A 22,500-nucleotide genomic window follows, 5' to 3' on the forward strand; every position below is an offset into this window, starting at 1 on the left:
AATATTAGATTACCAGAAAATCAAGAATTATTAAAGAAACGCACATTAAACGAAGTTTGGCTTTCGATGAAGTAGAAATTGATTTTTATTTGAACAAGATATTGTGTTGATTTTCATCATATGTTGACTCATTAGGGGCAATTCGAATTAAAAGATATCAATTGGTGTCACCTTGTGTATCTGCAAGTTGGATAATACTTGCAGGTAAGTAAGACAGTGGTCTCACCAGGTAAATCATGAAATGCCTGTAGCACCTAAGTCATAACTTGTTCTAGAGCTTCTGAGGCATGATTGGTAGCGACCTTTTTTTTCATTTGAAGAGATTAGGGTTCTATATCCATGTGAGGTAGAAATTTGTATATACACATATCTATCCTATAGGATAAAGAGCAAGTATATGGATATATATATATATATATATATATATATATATATATATATATATATATATATATGTGTGTGTGTGTGTGTGTGTGTGTTTGTTTGTGTGTTTGTGTATATATTATTATTATTATTATTATTATTATAATTATTATTATTATAAGCTAAGCTATAACCCTAGTTGGAAAAGTAAGATGCCTTAAGCCCAAGGGTTCCAATAGGAAACTATAAGAGAAAAAAGAAACAGCATGCCCGAATTTACCGCTGGGCAAGAGAACGCTAATCCAAGACATTGGAAGGCCATGGTACAGAGGCTATGGCACTACCCAAGACCAGAGAACAATGGATTGATTTTTGAATGTCCTTCTCCCAGAAGAGCTGCTTACCATAGTTAAAGAGAGACTTCTACCCTTACTAAGAGGAAAGTAGCCACTGAACAATTACATTGCAGTACTTAACCCCTTGAGCAAAGAAGAATTATTTGCTAATCTCAGTTTTGTCGGGGGTATGAGGACAGAGGAGAATGTGGAAATAATAGGCAAGACTATTCGTTTTATGTGTAGGCAAGGACAAAATTAGCCGTGACTACAGAGAGGGATCCAATGTAGTACCATCTGGTCAGTCAAAGAACCCAATATCACTCTAACAGTAGTATCTTAATGGGTGGCTGGTGCCCTAGCCAACCTACTACATATATATATGTATATATATGTATATATATATTATATATATATATATATATAAAATATATATATATAATATATATATATATATATATATATATATATATATATATATATATATATATATATATATGAGGTGGGGTTAGGGATTGGGTCGTTCATATCAAGAGAATAAGAAGTTTTGGACGAAGTGAAGAGAGTAAGGAAGACTGTTTCGAGAATAGAAGAGACAATGAAAGATTGAAATGGAAGGTTGTTAAAAGGAGATGAGGCAAGGAAAAGGTGGGCGGAATATTTTGAAAGTTTACTGAATTTTGAGGATATTAGGGAGGCAGATATAATTGCTGTTGCAGGTGTTGAGGTGCCAGAGATGGGAGATAAGAGTCAGAGAGAGATTACACGAGAGGAAGTGCGAAGACCACTAGATGAAACGAGAGTAGGAAAAGCACCTGGTAAGGATGGTGTGAGAGCTGAGAGGTTGAAGGTAGTGGGTGTGACTGTACTTGAATGGTTGGTGAGATTGTTTAATATGTGTTTTGTGTTGTCAATGGTACCAGTAGATTGGGTTTGTGCATGTATTGAACCACTATAAAAGGGGTAAGGGAGATGTGCATGAGTGTTGTAATTCAAGGGGTATTAGTTTGTTGAGTGTGGTTGGAAAAGTGTATGTTAGAGTACTGATTAAAAGGATTGATAGGATTAAGGATAAAACAGAGAATACAATCTTAGTAGTACATGGTGGTTTTAGAAGAGGTAGGGGTTGTATGAATCAGATTTTTACAGTTAGGCAGATATGCGAGAAATATTTAGCAAAAGGTGAGGAGGTCTATGTTGCGTTTAGGAATCTGGAGAAAGCGTATGGTAGAGTTGATAGGGAAGCGATGTGGAATGTGATGAGGTTATATGGAATTGGTGGAAGGTTGTTGCAAGCAGTGAAAAGTTTCTACAAAGGTAGTAAGCGTGTATTAGGATAGGAAATGAAGTGAGCAATTGGTTTCCGGTGAGAGTGTGGCTAAGACAGGGATGTGGGATGTCGCCATGGATGTTTTATTTGTATGTTGATGGTGTGGTGAGAGAGGTGAATGCTCGAGTGCTTGAGCGAGGATTTAAACTGGTAGATGAGAATGATCATGAATGGTAGGTAAATCAGTTGTTATTTGCAGATGATACTGTACTGGTTGCAGACCTGTAAGAGAAGCTTTACTGCTTAGTGACAGAATTTGGAAGGGTATGTGAGAGAAGGAAGTTGAGGGTTAATGTGGGTAAGAATAAGAATATGAGATATTCGAGAAGGAAAGGTGGTGCGAGGTTGAATGTCATATTTAATGGAGAGTTACTTGAGGAGGTGGATCAGTTTAGGTACTTGGGGTCTGTTGTTGCAGCAAATGGTGGAGTGGAAGCAGATGTACGTCAGAGAGTGAATGAAGGATGCAAAGTATTGGGGGCAGTGAAGGGAGTGGTAAAGAATAGAGGGTTGGACATTAACGTAAAGAAAGTTCTGTATGAGGAAGTGATTGCACCAGCTGTGATGTATGGATCGGAGTTGTGGATGGTGAATGCAAGAGTTGATGAGAGAAGTACATGAGGAAGGCCAAGGTTTGGGTGGATGGATGGAGTGAAGAAAGCTCTGGGTGATAGGAGGATAGATGTGAGAGATGCAAGAGAGATCGTGCTAGAAATAGGAATGAATGACGAGCGATTGTGACGCAGTTCCGGTAAGCCCTGCTGCTTCCTCTGGTCGCCTTGGATGACCGTGGAGGTAGCAGCAGTAGGGGATTCAGCGTTAGGAAGCTTCATCTGTGGTGGATAATGGGGGAGGGAGGGCTGTGGCACCCTAGCTGTACCAGCCGGGCTCAGTTGAGTCCCTTGTCAGGCAGGGAGGAATGTAGAGAGGAAAGGTCCCTTTTTTTCATTTGTTTGATGTCAGCTACCCCCCAAAATTAGGGGAAGTGTCTTGGTATATATATATATATATATATATATATATATATATATATATATATATATATATATATATACACACACGCACACACACACACATATATGAGGCCTTTTGCGTCAATAGGCATAGGAGGTTATTATGGTATATATATATATATATATATATATATATATATATATATATATGTATATATATATTTATATATGTATATATGTATGTTTATATATATATATATATATATATATATATATTATATTCATACGAAGCTAGTCTAGTGTAAAGTAAATACAGTAGTTTATTCATGTATTTTATTTTTTGTTTTCATATATGCATTGCAGAGGTAAATAGCCAGCTCTTAAGATGAGTTTCTCCCATATAGGTATAAGGTTGTTATGTAATTTACGTAAAACTTTCGTACTGTATTCTTTATTCAAGTCAGTATATGTAAATTTACGTTCTTTTTAAGAATTAACTTTTTATTTCACATATTTTTGTTACGAAGCCTTACGTAATCGGTTTTAAGAGTGTTATTTAAATTTTTTTTTCTATATTTTTACGAAGTATTGCGTAATTTTTCAGAGAAAATACATAATTCTTTTGTCTGTCATTTGCTTTGGAAGGATCTCCAAAATCCTAGTGTTAGATGTTATCTTTTTTTTTAGTTCCGAGAATGGTGGGTTGGGCGGAGGAGCTGATAGGGAGAGTTGCCTAAAACTCTGGTTCGTGTCTGGACATTTTTATCTAGTTAGAAACTGGCGTCGCTGTTAGGCCAACCCTCCACGCTTCCAGATCTATCAGAAATTTCTGGAAGTAGCAAAGTTTCATATACTGTATATAGCAACCCCAGGGATATATAGATCAGATAGAGATTTCCAGCCTGAAGATATAGCCATCTCCCCTTCTCTCTCTCTCACACGCCTCTCAGTGTATTGTTTTAAAAGTCTCCAGTGAAATCTCAAAGTTTTGGTGTGACGGCCTTTTATAAACATAGTGAGTATTTATAAAAATTCTCTTAGAGTTTCTGTAACTGGCCCTGTAGTAACGGGAAAGCTATTTGTATCGTTATCTGGTTAACTATATTCCTGTAGTGTTAAGACTAATTAAATAGTGTGTAGAATTTAATTTCAAGTGAAACAAGTGATTTCATAATTTTCATAAGTATTATTTCTTTTGTTTTACTCTAAGGTTTATTTAGATTTAATATTTCAAGTCAAGTGATTATATAATTTTCAGAGCATAACATTTTTGTCTTAAGCTAAGTTTTGGTCAGACTTAATATTTCGAGTGATTTATTTTCGTTTTTATGTAAATTCTTTTAAAGTATTGTAATTTATATAGAATATACATATTTTTGTAAAGAGTTTATCTCAATTATCAGTGTTTATTTCATACTTGCTCGTATACTGTTAAAGAATCGAAGTAAGAGGTGGTTTTAAATAGACTATAATAATAATCACCCAGTGTTGTTTTGAGTGTACTCGAGAGGCCTTTGGATATTCAGTGTTTTGTATATTGCTATCTGGGAGTTATATAACTGTCTGAGAGCTCTGGTGTTGATATTTTCAAGTGTAACAGATTTAATGTAAAATACAGGTTAGTTTGGAACTTGAGAGGTTGTATAGCTTGCCAGCCGTAATATATATAATATTATATGTTTGGTTCCCAGACACGGGACCATCGTATAATATATTTTTGGTGCCCAGACCCTTGGGATTGAGTGAGTCTGTTTTAGATATTGGTGATAACAGGGCTGTGTTTTGATAAAAGGTTTTGAACAATATAGTTTTGATAGGATTTTGTGTATTGTTAAGATATATTTTTGGAGAGGCATAAAAATATCCGTTAAAAGTACAAGATGGGACAGTTTAATATCCAAGAGTTTTTGAATAACCCAAGTGTTCAGGAATTGTCAGAATTTAATGAAAATAAAGCTCAGTGGATCTATTTTAATGGCATGTGGAGGCCATGCAACAAGTGGGATGATTAAAGCCCAAATCAAGTGTCTAGTCTTTGAAGCGTTGATAAACTCGGGAAAGTTGTAGGAAGAAAATATAATGGCATCTCGTGAACTGTTGGAAGAAGCTGAGGAAGACTTTTTAGAGAAACAAGGACCAGTTGACCCACAAACTGAAGGCATGAAAGCAGATAGGGATTTTGAGGCTGAGATTCGACGTATGGCAGTGGAGGAGAATTTGCTTATGTTGAAGATGATGGCATAATGATAAGAGAGAGAAGACAGGAAGAAAGGAAAAGGAAATGGAAGGAAGACAAGAAGAAGAAGAAGTGGGAAGAAAAACAACGTGCGAAAGAAATGGAAGCAAGATGGGAAGAAGCCCTAGAGATTGCAAGACATACTAGGGAGATGGAAGCAAGGGGAATCGCAAAACGGAGAAGAGAAAATGAAAAGACAGGAAGAAAAAGAGATGAAGAAGTGAGGCATGCGAGGGAGTTGGAGCTGTTGAATGCTCGAGCAAAGTCTATAACGCAGACAGAGGCGACCCCTTCTATGCACGATCCAGTGTTTAATGTGGCGAACGCCCAGAGGTTAATTCCAAGGTTCGAAGAGGCTCCTGATGAATTCTTGGTCATTTCGAAACGGTCGCATCGACGATGCAATGGCCCGAAGATAAATGGTCTGTGTTGTTGCAGAGTGAATTGATTAGGAAAGGCCGCAGTGCATACCTTTCCTTATCTCAGGACCAGAGGAAGTAGCTTTCTGCTACTGTATCAGGTGACCTCTGAATATTATAATGAAAGGGTCCGAAGTTTGAGGAAGGACGAGAAAATGACTTGAATGCATTACGCTTATAAGTTACGATGATGTTTTATGAGATGGACAGAGGCTGCTAACGTGAGGGAGATGGCTGATTTAGAAGAATTGATAATAATAGAACAGTATATACGAGGAATTCCTGAACATATTCGAATGTACAAGAGAGAGAAGTGAATAAACTCGATAAAGCCACTTCACTGAGTGAAGATTATATTATCATCAGTCGTAAACTCTCCTCGGGCATGAAGTTTCAACCGTCACTCCAACCTAGTGTCAAGTATTCACCGAACCCTTGAAACCAGTTCAGTAAAATCTACGTGAACAAGTTCAACAGTTACAGCGGAAGTAGCACTGGTACTGTTCCTAAGCAGAATGTGATAGTACCACAGCAACAATCGTCGAATCATCCTCTTTTAAATATCGTGAAAAACGCGCAGAAGGTTAATATTGTCTGTTTTAAGTCTAGCAAGAGAGGCCATATCAGTAAGGAATGTTGGTCGAACCTACGGAAAGCAGTCGCCCAAGTGATTAAGGATAATTTAACTTCAAAGACTGTGAAGACGAAGAAACAATCGAGAATGGTTGAAGAGGAAAATAAACCAGCCAATGTTTACTTGATGAACAGAAAAAACCCAAACAGCTTGGATACCTTTAAACCATATATTTATGAAAGTATGTTAGCAGCAATAGACGAGAGTGAGCGAACTCCGGTCAGGATATTGCGCGACGTAGGTTGCAACCACAGTGTGGTGGTACGAGGAGTACCGCCGTTGGAGGAACACTCTCTCACAGGAGACTCGGTTATTTTGAAGGGAATAGGAGGTGAAGAGGTTACCCGTATTTTGGGGACAGGCAATTTTGATTTTGTGGTAAAGGATTCGTTGGCTGTCGAAGGAGTAGACATCCTGCTGGGTAATGAGGTTGGTGGAACCCCGTTTGTGCCTTGTCCCATTGTAATGGAGAAACCATTGAAAAATAGTACTACGACTGAATTCGAGATGTACTACCTGTATCTGTTTCCTAGTTGTGTGACGACTAGAAGTACGACGAAGAAAGTGGCTGTTGAAGAAGTAAAAGAAATCGAATGAGCGATGAACTTGGAGGATTTGTTTTCCGAAGAAGAGGATTCCCTTGATAGTACACGAGAGGATATCTCCCAAGTAAGCCCGAGCAAAGAGGGGCGACAGACGAGCGGACAAGAGGACAAAGAAGAAATGCACCTGTAAGGAATAGAAAACTCAGCGTTCGAAGTAGGACGCGTGAGTAGGAAAAGGCTGATAGGATTACAACGGAAGGATGCAATGTTAACAGTTGTTGTACCGTGTGGCAGACGTAGGCGCAGCAGTCTACGACCTGTTATTATCTTAAGGATGGGTTGCTTATTAGGAAGCATATACCCGCAGACATCCCTGTGCATGCCGAATGGGGGATATATCGCCAGATATTAATTCCTGAACGGTTGAGAAGACAGGTGATCTCGGTAACGCACTACGGGACATAGGGGGAAAGTGAAGACGACGGAGAAGATTATGAAACACTTTTTCTGGCCTGGCATGCATATGGACGTGAGCCAGTATTGCCGTGCATGTCACATTTGTCAAATAGCTGGAAGGCCAAACGAGTACATTAAGAAAGCTCCCTTACACCTGATGAAAGTTCGAGGAGAACCCTTTAGCAAGGTAATAATCGACATTGTTGGATCTTTACCAAGGACGAAAAAAGGTCACGAATATATGTTAATCTTGATGTGTCCAGGGACGAGGTACTCCAAAGGCATACCCGTCATGAACATCAGTGTCAAAATAATAGCCGAAAAGTTACTAGATTTTTCACTTAGTTTGGTATTCCGGAAATCGTTCAAAGTGACCGAGGAACGAATGTCACATCAAAACTGTTTAAGGACGTAATGAAAGTGTTGGATGTGAAACAACAACTCTCAACTGCTTATCATTCGGAGACCCAAGATTCATTAGAGAGGTTTCATCAAACTTTGAAAAGTATATTAACGAAGTTCTGCAGCGAAACGGGTAATGAATGGACATCAAACTACCGTTGATGTTATTTGAGGTACGTAATGCTTATTAAGAAAGCGTGAGATGTACCCCGAATGAAATGATATTTGGACGAGAAGTGCGAGGACCGATTAAAATGTTAGCAGAAAAATGGAAGGACTGAGAGGAAACGGAGGGAGAATATGTCAAGAATTTGAGGAAAAGGATCGGCGAGATAAGGAAATTTTCCCAAGAAAAACCTCAAGATGAGTCCAGAAAAAATGAAGAAAACGTTTGATATGAATAGTAAAGACAGACAGTTTCCAATAGGACAACAGGTATTGGTCTTCCGGTTGATAAGGAGATTCCCACTCACCAACAAGTTCCAAGGGCCATTCCAGATTTTGGAGAAGATCAGTGACCTGACCTACGTTATTGAAACCCCAGGAAGACGGAAAAGTCAGAGAAAAGTACACGTCAACCTACTGAAACCTTACTTGAGCGTAAACGAGACCGAAGCTTCAAAAGTGTGTATGGCGCAAACCATACCATCCACCTAAGACGACGACGGATATGAAGTAGGGCGGTAAGCAAAGTGAATAATTCGTCTATCATTCGGAACTTGGAAGAGAAATGAACTCATTTGAACCAGGAGCCGTATCAGCGAGAAGTCATGAGAAAAGAAGTGGACTATTTGTTACAAAACGGATTAGCCGAACAAAGTTCTAGCCCTTACAGTTCTCCATGCTTGCTCGTGGTTTTAAATAGATCGTAATAATAATTACCCAATGTTGTTTTGAGTGTACTTAAGAGACCTTTGGATATTCAGTGTTTTGTATATTGCTGTCTGGGGGTATTTTAACTGTTTTAGAGCTCAGGTGTTAATATTTTTAAGTGTAACAGATTTAATGTAAAACAAACAGGTGTGGTAGGAACTCAAGAGGTTGTATGGTGTGCCTGCTGTAATATATATAATATACGTTTGGTTCCCTGACACGGGACCATCATATAATAAATGAATATATATATATATATATATATATATATATATATATATATATATATATATATATATATACATGACATATATATATATATATATATATATATATATATATATATATATATATATATATATATATATATATACAGCTGCATATGTTCCTAGTCCACCGCAGGACTAAGGCCTCTTACGAGTCCTTATTCATGTCTTGGGTTTGACCAGTTTCTATCACTACGCTGGCCAACTGCGAATTGGTGATGGTTGGAGACTAGTCTGATCGCCCACAGCAAACCAACGTAGTATGTTTGGGCCTGACTAGTACAACTTTGCTGATCATAGCGATACACAAACCCTTTCACTATGTTAAGAAGGGATATATATATATATATATATATATATATATATATATATATATATATATATATATATATATATATATATACACACACACACACACACACACGCACGGACGCACACTAAATCATGAATATACCAGGTCATTGACCCACAGTATGTACTTCACCTTGGTTTTGAATGATGTTTTTAGAATTCGTCATCATGCTTGGTTAGTTTATAAAGTCATTTGTGTTCTCAAACTTTTTAGATATATGACATACATGAATATAATTTCGAAATTCAAGAATTATACAATAATAAAAGATTTATTTTTGAAAAAAATATTCTATTGAATTGAAAGATAATTCATAATGTCTTAAGCAAAATAAAAAATGTCTAGCGTTTATTTTTCATTGTTCTTCCAGACCAGATTTTTGGTGAAAATAAGATGATAGTGACTAGTATTCAGTTCGGAATGTAACGAAAATTTTGCTAACAAAGTTTTGAAATAAAAAGTGAGAGAAAAACCCGATTCCAGTATTCTAAACAATTGGAATCTTTTTATATTAATATAGACTCCGTGATGTATGAGATACACAAAGCAGTGAACATTTAGAATGCGTTTCTTTTCAAATCCTAATATGACTGAAATGTTTCGCAAGTTCGAATATCGGGTTGCGTGAAATGAAAAACAGTAAAAAGTATTTTTTTTTCTATCCGATATCCAATTATTGAAGTTAAAATATACTCAACGAAAATAATTTTTAGACTTACCAACTTCATGATGAGAAACTTTGGAAGCACAGTTCTTCTTGTACCTTCTATCTTGAGGTTCAGACAAGAAGACCTCCAACACTTGGTCTTGCAGGTATTTATTAGATGTGCCCAACCCCCTTCCCTCATCCTCCCACAGGGGATGGATACCAGTGGGAGTAGGCGGTCTTACCGAGTCTGTGGGCGGAGTTTCGTTAGACCCAAAACCAAGGTTGTCCAAAGCATTACGATTTTTTGGGCTGAGCTTAGGGAATTTACCACTTTGCTTTTGCATACCTATCAAAAAAGAAAAAAAAAAAAAAGACGGATTGACTTACGAATAGTACATAATTTTCTATATGTTTAAGATTGATCTATTATCAACGGCATTTATGTCAAATACTCACAATTTCCAAAGAAATACTGTATTATACAGCAAACTTTTCCAGGAGGATGAAAGTTTGTTTTTATTGTATGTCGTATGATAAGGCACAAATAGTAAAAAAAAAAAAAGTACTAATTAGATATCTTAAGTGCACAGTGACTACATCACACGCATTCTAATTAAACGCTTCAACCTTTATTGGTGTCCTCCCTGTAGTCGTAATTTAAAGTGATTCACCTCATAGATTTTTTCTCTGTAATTGCACGGGTGTGACATTCAAATATCCATAAATTATGATTTATATGTCCATACTTCAAATATATAAATAAGTCGCATCAGGAATTACAATTTACAGTATGATGTATATTGGGCATATCAAAATTTGACAAGATCTCGTTCACCCAAGTTAAATCGCACTGTATGATTTGAATTCCATATTCCTTATAACAATATAACTTTTGTGAATTCTTGACTTTTACTCTGTTTGCTCGTTACTAGATTATCTGTAGAATGTTTTCCAATATAATGACATCTAACGTATACGTATTTCTCTTTAATGCCATTTTGTCAAGGAATTTTCCAGTGGCACAGTGTCTTTTATAAGACGATCCAGAGTTGTAAATACAGGATTATACATAAGTTCATCATAAATTAGCCTACTCTGGAAAGATTTTCCTCTAGTGACAAAATCTGCTGAATGCATTCTGAAAACCTTTGCAGGTCATGCGTCCTGCAATGACGTCATCTGATGACAAAATGAGAGCTCCTCTTCTCTTCAACACAACTAGAGAATTTATATGATTAGGATTGGCACTTTCTAATGTCTCCAGACAAACTTCAAAATTAAAACATTGCTTTAGTTTGATACAAAAAAAAAAAAAAAAAGAGAAAAAAATCAAATATAGGCTAGAATGCAGTAATTTTCTGTGAGTATGACGACGTGTGTTGGGTGGTGTACATATACATAGTCCTGATCAAAATGAGCAGATGCTTTGGCATTTCCTTCTAGTACTCAACTTCTAGCAATAGATAGATTTAAACACTAATATCTTACTAGATTCTGTTCAATCTAAAAAGAATTGGAGTCCAATTTCTCAAAATATGAAATTTTCGGAGATAATTTGCTACTACGTTTGTTATATTTACCTATTTGTGCTATTCAAACACTAAGAAAATAGAATGTTTTAGCACTTACAGTATGTACATTCACTTTCAAACGAAAACAAAATCAAATGAAAATAGTTACCTTTCAAATTGACATATACCTTGATAATACAATATATATATATATATATATATATATATATATATATATATATATATATATATATATATATGTGTGTGTGTGTGTGTGTGTTTTGTGTGTAAATGCTAACAAAATTTACAACATACAACTTTTCTTAAAAAAAAAAAAAAGTCTTACAATGTTTTTTTAAACGGAGAAAATCGGCTCTTTTTCTGTCTCAATGTTATTCCCATCATTGTTCTTTCATAGCTCTCCTAGTTGTAACTAGATAATGTTCTAAATCTTTAGTAAGGCTCCAAGTTTAAGATGCATAAGTTAGAGATAGTGGCATTTTACTTTTCATAATCACATTTTGTTTTCCAAAAGCTCTCCATTCCATGCTTATCCTTCTTTTGATTTCGGTTTCGTTTCCTGGGGGATACACTTACTGCCTGTATAAAGTGTGCATATTCATTAGCAATCTCTAGAGATTGGTCCATAACAATTGATTGTTGTCTCTGCATTTTCATTGAATATTATTTTAGTTTTACTCATATTCATTTTCAGTCCTACATTTCTGTTTTCTCTATTAAAATCTTCTATCATTTTTTGCATTCCTGCCATCATTCACTTTACACAATTATGTCATCAGCGAATCCTAAATTGTTAAGGTACTCCCCATTAATGTTAATTCCTACATTTTCCCAATTTAAATTCTTAAAAACTTCTTTTAGGCATGCTGTGAATAATTTAGGAAAGATGGGGTCTCCTTGTCTCACTTCTTTCTCAATCGAAATTCTCACTATCTTTATGTAATTTTACGATTGCTGTACATCCTGTATAGATATATATCTTGTGATGCCCTTCTTTCAATCTCCAGTGCTGTACAGAAATCCATTGATTGTGGTTATCAAGTTCGTATGATTGGCCTTGATTTTAATGCTGCCTTTGACTCTGTTAATCATGAGGCCCTTGTTTTAAAACTAAAGCATTTGGGAGTGTGTGGGTCTATTCTTATCATCATTATTGAATTTTCATGTAATCGATGCAAAGAGTTGTTGTCGATGGAAACCATAGTGAGGCTAGGAATATGATATCTGGTGTTCCTCAGGGTAGTGTTCTTAGCCCATTACTTTTCATTTTTTATACATATGACATGTGGTTTGGCCTAGTAAATAAGCTTGTTGCATATGCAGATGATGCTACTCTCTTTGCATCAATTCCATCTCCTGAATCCCATAATAGAGATCTAGTTAAAATTAGTGCATGGTGCCGAATCCCTTAAAAGAGATATAGATAAAATTAGTGCATGGTGCAAATTATGGGGCATGAAGTTGAATCCTAACAAAACTCAAAGTATGATCGTAAGTAGGTTCAGAACATCCTCGAACTGCTGGGTAGCATTAGGTTCCGATTTCTTTTATGGCCTCTCGTGGCATAGTTGGTTTCGACCTGGCTTTTCATTAGAAGGGGCTAGCGTTCGATCCCAAGTATGAGGTAGAAATTTATTTTTATTTGAACACGATGTTGTGTTGATATTTATCCATATTGACTCATTAGGGGTAATTTGAATGAATGACTACCAATTGTGTCACATGGTGGGCCGGGAAATTGGGTAAAACTCACTGGTAAGAGACTGATGTCTCGCCAGGTAAATCCTCGAACTGCTGGGTAGCGTTAGGTTCCGATTTCTTTTATGGCCTCTCGTGGCATGGTTGGTTTCGACCTGGCCTTTCATTAGAAGGGGCTAGCGTTCGATCCCAAGTATGAGGTAAAAATTTATTCCTATTTGAACACGATGTTGTGTTGATATTTATCCATATTGACTCATTAGGGGTAATTTGAATGAATTACTACCAATTGTGTCACGTGGTGGGCCGGGAAATCGGGTAAAACTCGCTGGTAAGAGACTGATGTCTCGCCAGGTAAATCCTCGAACTGCTGGGTAGCGTTAGGTTCCGATTTCTTTTATGGCCTCTCGTGGCATGGTTGGTTTCGACCTGGCCTTTCATTAAAAGGGGCTAGCGTTCGATCCCAAGTATGAGGTAAAAATTTATTTCTATTTGAACACGATGTTGTATTGATATTTATCCATATTGACTCATTAGGGGTAATTTGAATGAATTACTACCAATTGTGTCACGTGGTGGGCCGGGAAATCGGGTAAAACTCGCTGGTAAGAGACAGATGTCTCGCCAGGTAAATCCTCGAACTGCTGGGTAGCGTTAGGTTCCGATTTCTTTTATGGCCTCTCGTGGCATGGTTGGTTTCGACCTGGCCTTTCATTAGAAGGGGCTAGCGTTCGATCCCAAGTGTGAGGTAGAAATTTATTTGTATTTGAACACGATGTTGTGTTGATATTTATCCATATTGACTCACTAGGGGTAACTTGATTGAATTACTACCAATTGTGTCACGTGGTGGGCCGGGAAATCGGGTAAAACTCGCTGGTAAGAGACTGATGTCTCGCCAGGTAAATCCTCGAACTGCTGGGTAACGTTAGGTTCCGATTTCTTTTATGGCGTCTCGTGGCATAGTTGGTTTCGACCTGGCCTTTCATTAGAAGGGGCTAGCGTTCGATCCCAAGTATGAGGTAGAAATTTATTTCTATTTGAACACGATTTTGTGTTGATATTTATCCATATTGACTCATTAGGGGTAATTTGAATGAATTACTACCAATTGTGTCACATGGTGGGCCGGGAAATTGGGTAAAACTCGCTGGTAATAGACTGATGTCTCGCCAGGTAAATCCTCGAACTGCTGGGTAGCGTTAGGTTCCGATTTCTTTTATGGCCTCTCGTGGCATGGTTGGTTTTGACCTGGCCTTTCATTAGAAGGGGCTAGCATTCGATCCCAAGTATGAGGTAGAAATTTATTTCTATTAGAACACGATGTTGTGTTGATATTTATCCATATTGACTCATTAGGGGTAATTTGAATGAATGACTACCAATTGTGTCACATGGTGGGCCGGGAAATCGGGTAAAACTCGCTGGTAAGAGACTGATGTCTCGCCAGGTAAATCCTCGAACTGCTGGGTAGCGTTAGGTTCCGATTTCTTTTATGGCCTCTCGTGGTATGGTTGGTTTCGACCTGGCCTTTCATTAGAAGGGGCTAGCGTTCGATCCCAAGTATGAGGTAGAAATTTATTTCTATTTGAACACGATGTTGTGTTGATATTTATCCATATTGACTCATTAGGGGTAATTTGAATGAATTACTACCAATTGTGTCACATGGTGGGCCGGGAAATTGGGTAAAACTCGCTGGTAATAGACTGATGTCTCGCCAGGTAAATCCTTGAACTGCTGGGTAGCGTTAGGTTCCGATTTCTTTTATGGCCTCTCGTGGCATGGTTAGTTTCGACCTGGCCTTTCATTAGAAGGGGCTAGCGTTCGATCCCAAGTATGAGGTAGAAATTTATTTTTATTTGAACATGATGTTGTGTTGATATTTATGCATATTGACTCATTAGGGGTAATTTGAATGAATTACTACCAATTGTGTCACGTGGTGGGCCGGGAAATCAGGTAAAACTCGCTGGTAAGAGACTGATGTCTCGCCAGGTAAATCCTCGAACTGCTGGGTAACGTTAGGTTCCGATTTCTTTTTTGGCCTCTCGTGGCATGGTTGGTTTCGACCTGGCCTTTCATTAGAAGGGGCTAGCGTTTGATCCCAAGTATGAGGTAGAAATTTATTTCTATTTGAACACGATGTTGTGTTGATATTTTTCCATATTGACTCATTAGGGGTAATTTTAATGAATTGCTAGCAATTGTGTCACGTGGTGGGCCGGGAAATCGGGTAAAACTCACTGGTAAGAGACTGATGTCTCGCCAGGTAAATCCTCGAACTGCTGGGTAGCGTTAGGTTCCGATTTCTTTTATGGCCTCTCGTGGCATGGTTGGTTTCGACCTGGCCTTTCATTAGGAGGGGCTAGCGTTTGATCCCAAGTATGAGGTAGAAATTTATTTCTATTTGAACACGATGTTGTGTTGATATTTATCCATATTGACTCATTAGGGGTAATTTGAATGAATTACTACCAATTGTGTCACGTGGTGGGCCGGGAAATCGGGTAAAACTCGCTGGTAAGAGACTGATGTCTCGCCAGGTAAATCCTCGAACTGCTGGGTAGCGTTAGGTTCCGATTTCTTTTATGGCCTCTCGTGGCATGGTTGGTTTCGACCTGGCCTTTCATTAGAAGGGGCTAGCGTTCGATCCCAAGTATGAGGTAGAAATTTATTTCTATTTAAACACAATGTTGTGTTGATATTTATGCATATTGACTCATTAGGGGTAATTTGAATGAATTACTACCAATTGTGTCACGTGGTGGGCCGGGAAATCGGGTAAAACTCGCTGGTAAGAGACTGATGTCTCGCCAGGTAAATCCTCGAACTGCTGGGTAGCGTTAGGTTCCGATTTCTTTTATGGCCTCTCGTGGCATGGTTGGTTTCGACCTGGCCTTTCATTAGAAGGGGCTAGCGTTCGATCCCAAGTATGAGGTAGAAATTTATTCCTATTTGAACACGATGTTGTGTTGATATTTATGCATATTGACTCATTAGGGGTAATTTGAATGAATTACTACCAATTGTGTCACGTGGTGGGCCGGGAAATCGGGTAAAACTCGCTGGTAAGAGACCGATGTCTCGCCAGGTAAATCCTCGAACTGCTGGGTAGCGTTAGGTTCCGATTCCTTTTATGGCCTCTCGTGGCATGGTTGGTTTCGAACTGGCCTTTCATTAGAAGGGGCTAGCGTTCGATCCCAAGTATGAGGTAGAAATTTATTTCTATTTGAACACGATGTTGTGTTGATATTTATGCATATTGACTCATTAGGGGTAATTTGAATGAATTACTACCAATTGTGTCTCGTGGTGGGCCGGGAAATCGGGTGAAACTCGTTGGTAAGAGACTGATGTCTCGCCAGGTAAATCCTCGAACTGCTGGGTAGCGTTAGGTTCCGATTTCTTTTATGGCCTCTCGTAGCATGGTTGGTTTCGAACTGGCCTTTCATTAGAAGGGGCTAGCGTTCGATCCCAAGTATGAGGTAGAAATTTATTTCTATTTGAACACGATGTTGTGTTGATATTTATCCATATTGGCTCATTAGGGGTAATTTGAATGATTTACTACCAATTGTGTCACATGGTGGGCCGGGAAATCGGGTAAAACTCGCTGGTAAGAGACTGATGTCTCGCCAGGTAAATCCTCAAACTGCTGGGTAGTGTTAGGTTCTGATTTCTTTTATGGCCTCTCGTGGCATAGTTGGTTTCGACCTGGCCTTTCATTAGAAGGGGCTAGCGTTCGATCCCAAGTGTGAGGTAGAAATTTATTTCTATTTGAACATGATGTTGTGTTGATATTTATGCATATTGACTCATTAGGGGTAATTTGAATGAATAACTACCAATTGTGTCACGTGGTGTTCTGGGAAATCGGGTGAAACTCGCTGGTAAGAGACTGATGTCTTGCCAGGTAAATCCTCGAACTGCTGGATAGTGTTAGGTTCCGATTTCTTTTATGGCCTCTCGTGGCATGGTTAGTTTCGACCTGGCCTTTCATTAGAAGGGGCTAGCGTTCGATCCCAAGTATGAGGTAGAAATTTATTTCTATTTGAACACGATGTTGTGTTGATATTTATCCATATTGACTCATTAGGGGTAATTTAAATGAATTACTACCAATTGTGTCACATGGTGGGTCGGGAAATCGGGTAAAACTCGCTGGTAAGAGACTGATGTCTCGCCAGGTAAATCCTCGAACTGCTGGGTAGCGTTAGGTTCCGATTTCTTTAATGGCCTCTCGTGGCATGGTTGGTTTCGACCTGGCCTTTCATTAGAAGGGGCTAGCGTTCGATCCCAAGTATGAGGTAAAAATTTATTTCTATTTGAACACGATGTTGTGTTGATATTTATGCATATTGACTCATTAGGGGTAATTTTAATGAATTACTAGCAATTGTGTCACGTGGTGGGCCGGGAAATCGGGTAAAACTCGCTAGTAAGAGACTGATGTCTCGCCAGGTAAATCCTCGAACTACTGGCTAGCGTTAGGTTCCGATTTCTTTTATGGCCTATTGTGGCATGGTTGGTTTCGACCTGGTCTTTCATTAGAAGGGGCTAGCGTTCGATCCCAAGTATGAGGTAGAAATTTATTTCTATTAGAACACGATGTTGTGTTGATATTTATCCATATTGACTCATTAGGGGTAATTTGAATGAATTACTACCAATTGTGTCACGTGGTGGGCCGGGAAATCGGGTAAAACTTGCTGGTAAGAGACTGATGTCTCGCCAGGTAAATCCTCGAACTGCTGGGTAGCGTTAGGTTCAGATTTCTTTTATGGCCTCTCGTGGCATAGTTGGTTTCGAACTGGCCTTTCATTAGAAGGGGCTAGCGTTCGATCCCAAGTATGAGGTAGAAATTTATTTCTATTTGAACACGATGTTGTGTTGATATTTATGCATATTGACTCATTAGGGGTAATTTGAATGAATTACTACCAATTGTGTCACGTGGTGGGCCGGGAAATTGGGTGAAACTCGCTGGTAAGAGACTGATGTCTCGCCAGGTAAATCCTCGAACTGCTGGGTAGCGTTAGGTTCCGATTTCTTTTATGGCCTCTCGTGGCAAGGTTGGTTTCGACCTGGCCTTTCATTAGAAGGGGCTAGCGTTCGATCCTAAGTATGAGGTAGAAATTTATTTCTATTTGAACACGATGTTGTGTTGATATTTATGCATATTGACTCATTAGGGGTAATTTGAATGAATTACTACCAATTGTGTCACATGGTGGGCCGGGAAATCGGGTAAAACTCGCTGGTAAGAGACTGATGTCTCGCCAGGTAAATCCTCGAACTGCTGGGTAGCGTTAGGTTCCGATTTCTTTTATGGCCTCTCGTGGTATAGTTGGTTTCGACCTGGCCTTTCATTAGAAGGGGCTAGCGTTCGATCCCAAGTGTGAGGTAGAAATTTATTTCTATTTGAACACGATGTTGTGTTGATATTTATCCATATTGACTCATTAGGGGTAATTTGAATGAATTACTACCAATTGTGTCACGTGGTGGGCTTGGAAATTGGGTAAAACTCGCTGGTAAGAGACTGATGTCTCGCCAGGTAAATCCTCGAACTGCTGGGTAGCGTTAGGTTCCGATTTTTTTTATGGCCTCTCGTGGCATGGTTGGTTTCGACCTGGCCTTTCATTAGAAGGGGCTAGCGTTTGATCCCAAGTATGAGCTAGAAATTTATTTCTATTTGAACACGATGTTGTATTGATATTTATGCATATTGACTCATTAGGGGTAATTTGAATGAATTACTACCAATTGTATCACGTGGTGGGCCGGGAAATCGGGTAAAACTCGCTGGTAAGAGACTGATGTCTCGCCAGGTAAATCCTCGAACTGCTGGGTAGCGTTAGGTTCCGATTTCTTTTATGGCCTCTCGTGGCATGGTTGGTTTCAACCTGGCCTTTCATTAGAAGAGGCTAGCGTTCGATCCCAAGTATGAGGTAGAAATTTATTTTTATTTGAACATGATGTTGTGTTGATATTTATGCATATTGACTCATTAGGGGTAATTTGAATGAATTACTACCAATTGTGTCACGTGGTGCGCCGGGAAATCGGGTAAAACTCGCTGGTAAGAGACTGATGTCTCGCCAGGTAAATCCTCGAACTGCTGGGTAGCGTTAGGTTCCGATTTCTTTTATGGCCTCTCGTGGCATGGTTGGTTTCGACCTGGCCTTTCATTAGAAGGGGCTAGCGTTCGATCCCAAGTATGAGGTAGAAATTTATTTCTATTTGAACACGATGTTGTGTTGATATTTATCCATATATATATATAATATATATATATATATATATATATATATATATATATTTATGTGTGAGACTAAGACAAGGATGTAACCAGGGAATTATTGAAGCATCAGACCTAAATTCAAGAATGGAATCTTGGAGATTCATACTTTGTCTGCTTGTATTAAAAAAGTCGTTCATGCAAACAAAATTTCTTTTAAAGCAGCTTCAAGAGAAAGGTATAGCTGTTGTTAGGGTTGTACGGTTAATCACAACAACAAAAAGAGATCTTTGCAAATATGAGAACTGACAGAGAATATGAGAACTTGTATGATGAAGCACAAGAGTTTGCTAAAAAACAGTAATTGATGTACTAGAGGTAAGATGCACTGTGGGATTAAATCGCAGCGAGAAGACAACAAACATCAAATAGACTTGAAGAGTACCTCAAAACCAATGCATTTGGGATTCTTGGGAGGTAACAAGGACAATTGGCATCTTCTTATAATATCAACCTTAAACGACACTTAAAGGCAGCGATGTATTTGGCAGTAATAGATATGTGCACTGCTGAACTTGGTCACAGGTTCAGCAGTGAAAAAATTGTTTGTCTCCTTTTGCATTTGACCTTCGATCAAAGCAGATCCTTGATGAGGAAAAACTCGTTCTGTTCTCAAGGCTCTACAGTGCACATATTGATATAATCCTCTTGGTTTCACAGATTTATTCTGCAAAGGTGTTCTGAGAGCAAAGGAAACAAGAGAACCTGATTGATGTGTACACTGCTCTAAAAACCTTGGTTGATGCCTTTTCGGAGTTGCCAGCTATCCTTAGAATCTTGTTAACCAATTCAGTGACTAGTTTTTCTGTGTTGGAACCTGTGAAGAACTACCTGCGGATGACAACAACTGTATATGACTGGCTGTCTTCCTTGTTGATAGCTGCAGAAAAAGCATATCGTTAAATAATTTAATTTGGAAGAGCTAGTGAACGATTTTGCTAGCTTGAGACAGCGGCGGTACCCATGGCTTTAATTATATATAGGACTGCAATCCAAAAATCTCACTTATTTTTTATTTTTATTTACATTAGGATACTTTAATTATCTACGTTATTTTTTAATTCTTTTATTTTCATTATGATACCAATCAAATTATCAACATTATTTATTTTTTCCCTCAAAATATTAATATAAACTCTTACAATAATGATGCAATTGTTTTAAAATTTTCATTGGTGCGCGGCAATATCAGCCAATGACACTATAACTTTAATCATAAAATATATTTTCATTAAAATGTAAAAATAAAGATAAAAAATCAATCATAGAAATAAGAAATTTCTCGGAATTATTATGTTTCTTGATCTTTGTCTCTTCTATTGACTCCAGACTGTATCTATATTTACCTACCAGTACTGATGAAATGAATAAACAGTAGAGGGAGTATATGATTTTTGCTGAAATGCCTTGCTCATGTGGCTTCAAGAAACACACAAAATAAAAAATAATCATAGGGGCCTTACACTGACACACACCCCCCCCCCTAATCCCCCTCTGAATAGGCTTTCTTCACTCGACAGACTGCCCCCCCCCCCACCCAAGAAAAATCTGGAAAGACTTCCCTGACCACTGGGTATCATAAGGACATTATCATCACATCTCCGGATTATTGACCAGGCAGTGTTGAGGCCCTTTCCTCAAATCCAGAAAGATATGCTTTATATGTGCAATGCAAACACATGGACAAGACGGAGCAAACATATTCTCGTCTGTCTATATTTTCCTAGAAAATTTTAGGGTTTTGGCACATTTGATAATCGCCGATAACACTTTATGCATATCTTGGTAGAATCATGACCTAAAATTTTTTATCATATTGTTAATATATGAACAAGCAGACAAAGAAATGCGATGAACCTAAATTAGGAGACGCGGTAAACATTTATTAATAAATAAGAAATAACATAAAAATTATACGAAAACTTATAATCTCTTCCTAAGGAAATCATAGAAAATGGTGGTGTTACTGTTAATGGGATAATAAAACTCCTTAGAATTCTTGAAGAAAATTTGAATAAAGAGGTACCCAGGTCAGAAAAGGGTTGCGTACGCGACGTAATTTCTTGCGTAAATATACTAAAAAAACTTTTTGAGACCATTTGAAACATCAAATATTGACGTTCTCCTTGCCAAAAATACAATCATCTGAATTTTCAAAAAACAAAGTTCAAGATCGGGTTGTTTATAAGATATGGCTATGAACTTTCCTAAAATGAAGGCCTTCGTCGAAATATTTTTAGAGTTACGCTGTTTGAAGGTTATTGCAACTGAAAAACATGAATTTTTGTTTGATATTAATATGCAAAAACACATTTGATCTAATTAAAAAATACTGTGTGAAGATGTACCCTTGACAAAAGTCAACATATATGCACCTTTCTTGTAAGGACACCACGCATTTCCTCTAGACCCGTTATTGTTAAGCGTTTTTTAAATTGACGGGGGGCCAGGTAACCTTGAGCACTCCAAGGGGAAAAACCAGTCTTGTGAGAGGAGAGAGGGGGAGTCGAGGGAGGGGACGAATGTACTTTAGGAAAGATTTTACAAGCTGCTCATCGGCCAGACGGATCTCGAGGTAACCTTGAATGAGGAGGTGAAGTTGCTTGCATTCTGGAAAACAAATTTACTGCGCGTTAATTTTCACTTTTCTTATTTTACTCTATTCTTTATAGCCAATTGAGAAACATTATCGAGTGAAAACAAAGGTGCGACTTTAAAAATAATATTTGAATCAGAATTTTCATGAACGCTGGCCCTGGAATGATTTGCAGTACCATACACAATGTAAACTGATTCTTAATCCTCGATATTCAGGTATTATTTTATGAAGAAGTTATTCGGACAAGAACAATCTCCTTTTACCAACTAAATTGAATTATTACACGTCGAACTTCCTTAAATATTGGGAGCAGAAAATCATAGGCTTCCTTATATAATTTGTTTCTTTCCAACTTCAATTCCTTGTGCCTGTGACTGAAAGACAAACTTATTAATGGAAAAGTAACCGTAAAGAATCTCTCAAGTATCAAAGCACGAGAGACTCTTAGACTGAACTCATTGATAGAATTCTCATTTGGGGAAAAAAAAGAGCCTGTGATATCACGAATCCCTAAAAGAACAGTATTGAAGATAGGGGAGGAATCAAATATTGTC

At 38.0% G+C, this 22,500-nt stretch overlaps 3 protein-coding genes and 1 long non-coding RNA gene across 6 annotated transcripts in view; 2 read left to right on the forward strand and 2 right to left on the reverse strand.

The window, feature by feature from the left end:
- The window catches only part of LOC137658497 (adhesive plaque matrix protein-like), a 1,563,467-nt gene that overhangs the window by 884,605 nt on the left and 656,362 nt on the right, over positions 1-22,500 (reverse strand). The gene's annotated exons all lie outside the window — the stretch shown is intronic.
- The window catches only part of LOC137658493 (uncharacterized), a 444,691-nt gene that overhangs the window by 88,546 nt on the left and 333,645 nt on the right, over positions 1-22,500 (forward strand). The gene's annotated exons all lie outside the window — the stretch shown is intronic.
- The window catches only part of LOC137658159 (uncharacterized), a 167,597-nt gene that overhangs the window by 36,676 nt on the left and 108,421 nt on the right, over positions 1-22,500 (forward strand). The gene's annotated exons all lie outside the window — the stretch shown is intronic.
- LOC137658158 (uncharacterized) overlaps positions 1-22,500 on the reverse strand; it is a 50,321-nt gene that overhangs the window by 460 nt on the left and 27,361 nt on the right. Inside the window, exon 1 of one of the 2 annotated variants that reach the window (XM_068392840.1) lies at positions 9,884-10,090. The exons of the other annotated variant lie outside the window; for it this stretch is intronic. Coding sequence (XP_068248941.1) covers positions 9,884-10,012 — 129 coding nt within the window. The 5' untranslated portion in view covers positions 10,013-10,090. Of the gene's footprint in view, positions 1-9,883; positions 10,091-22,500 lie in introns of those variants that run through there. 2 annotated transcript variants of the gene reach the window in all.

This window comes from Palaemon carinicauda, chromosome 19, assembly GCF_036898095.1.
Source record: "Palaemon carinicauda isolate YSFRI2023 chromosome 19, ASM3689809v2, whole genome shotgun sequence".
Lineage (NCBI taxonomy): Eukaryota > Metazoa > Arthropoda > Malacostraca > Decapoda > Palaemonidae > Palaemon > Palaemon carinicauda.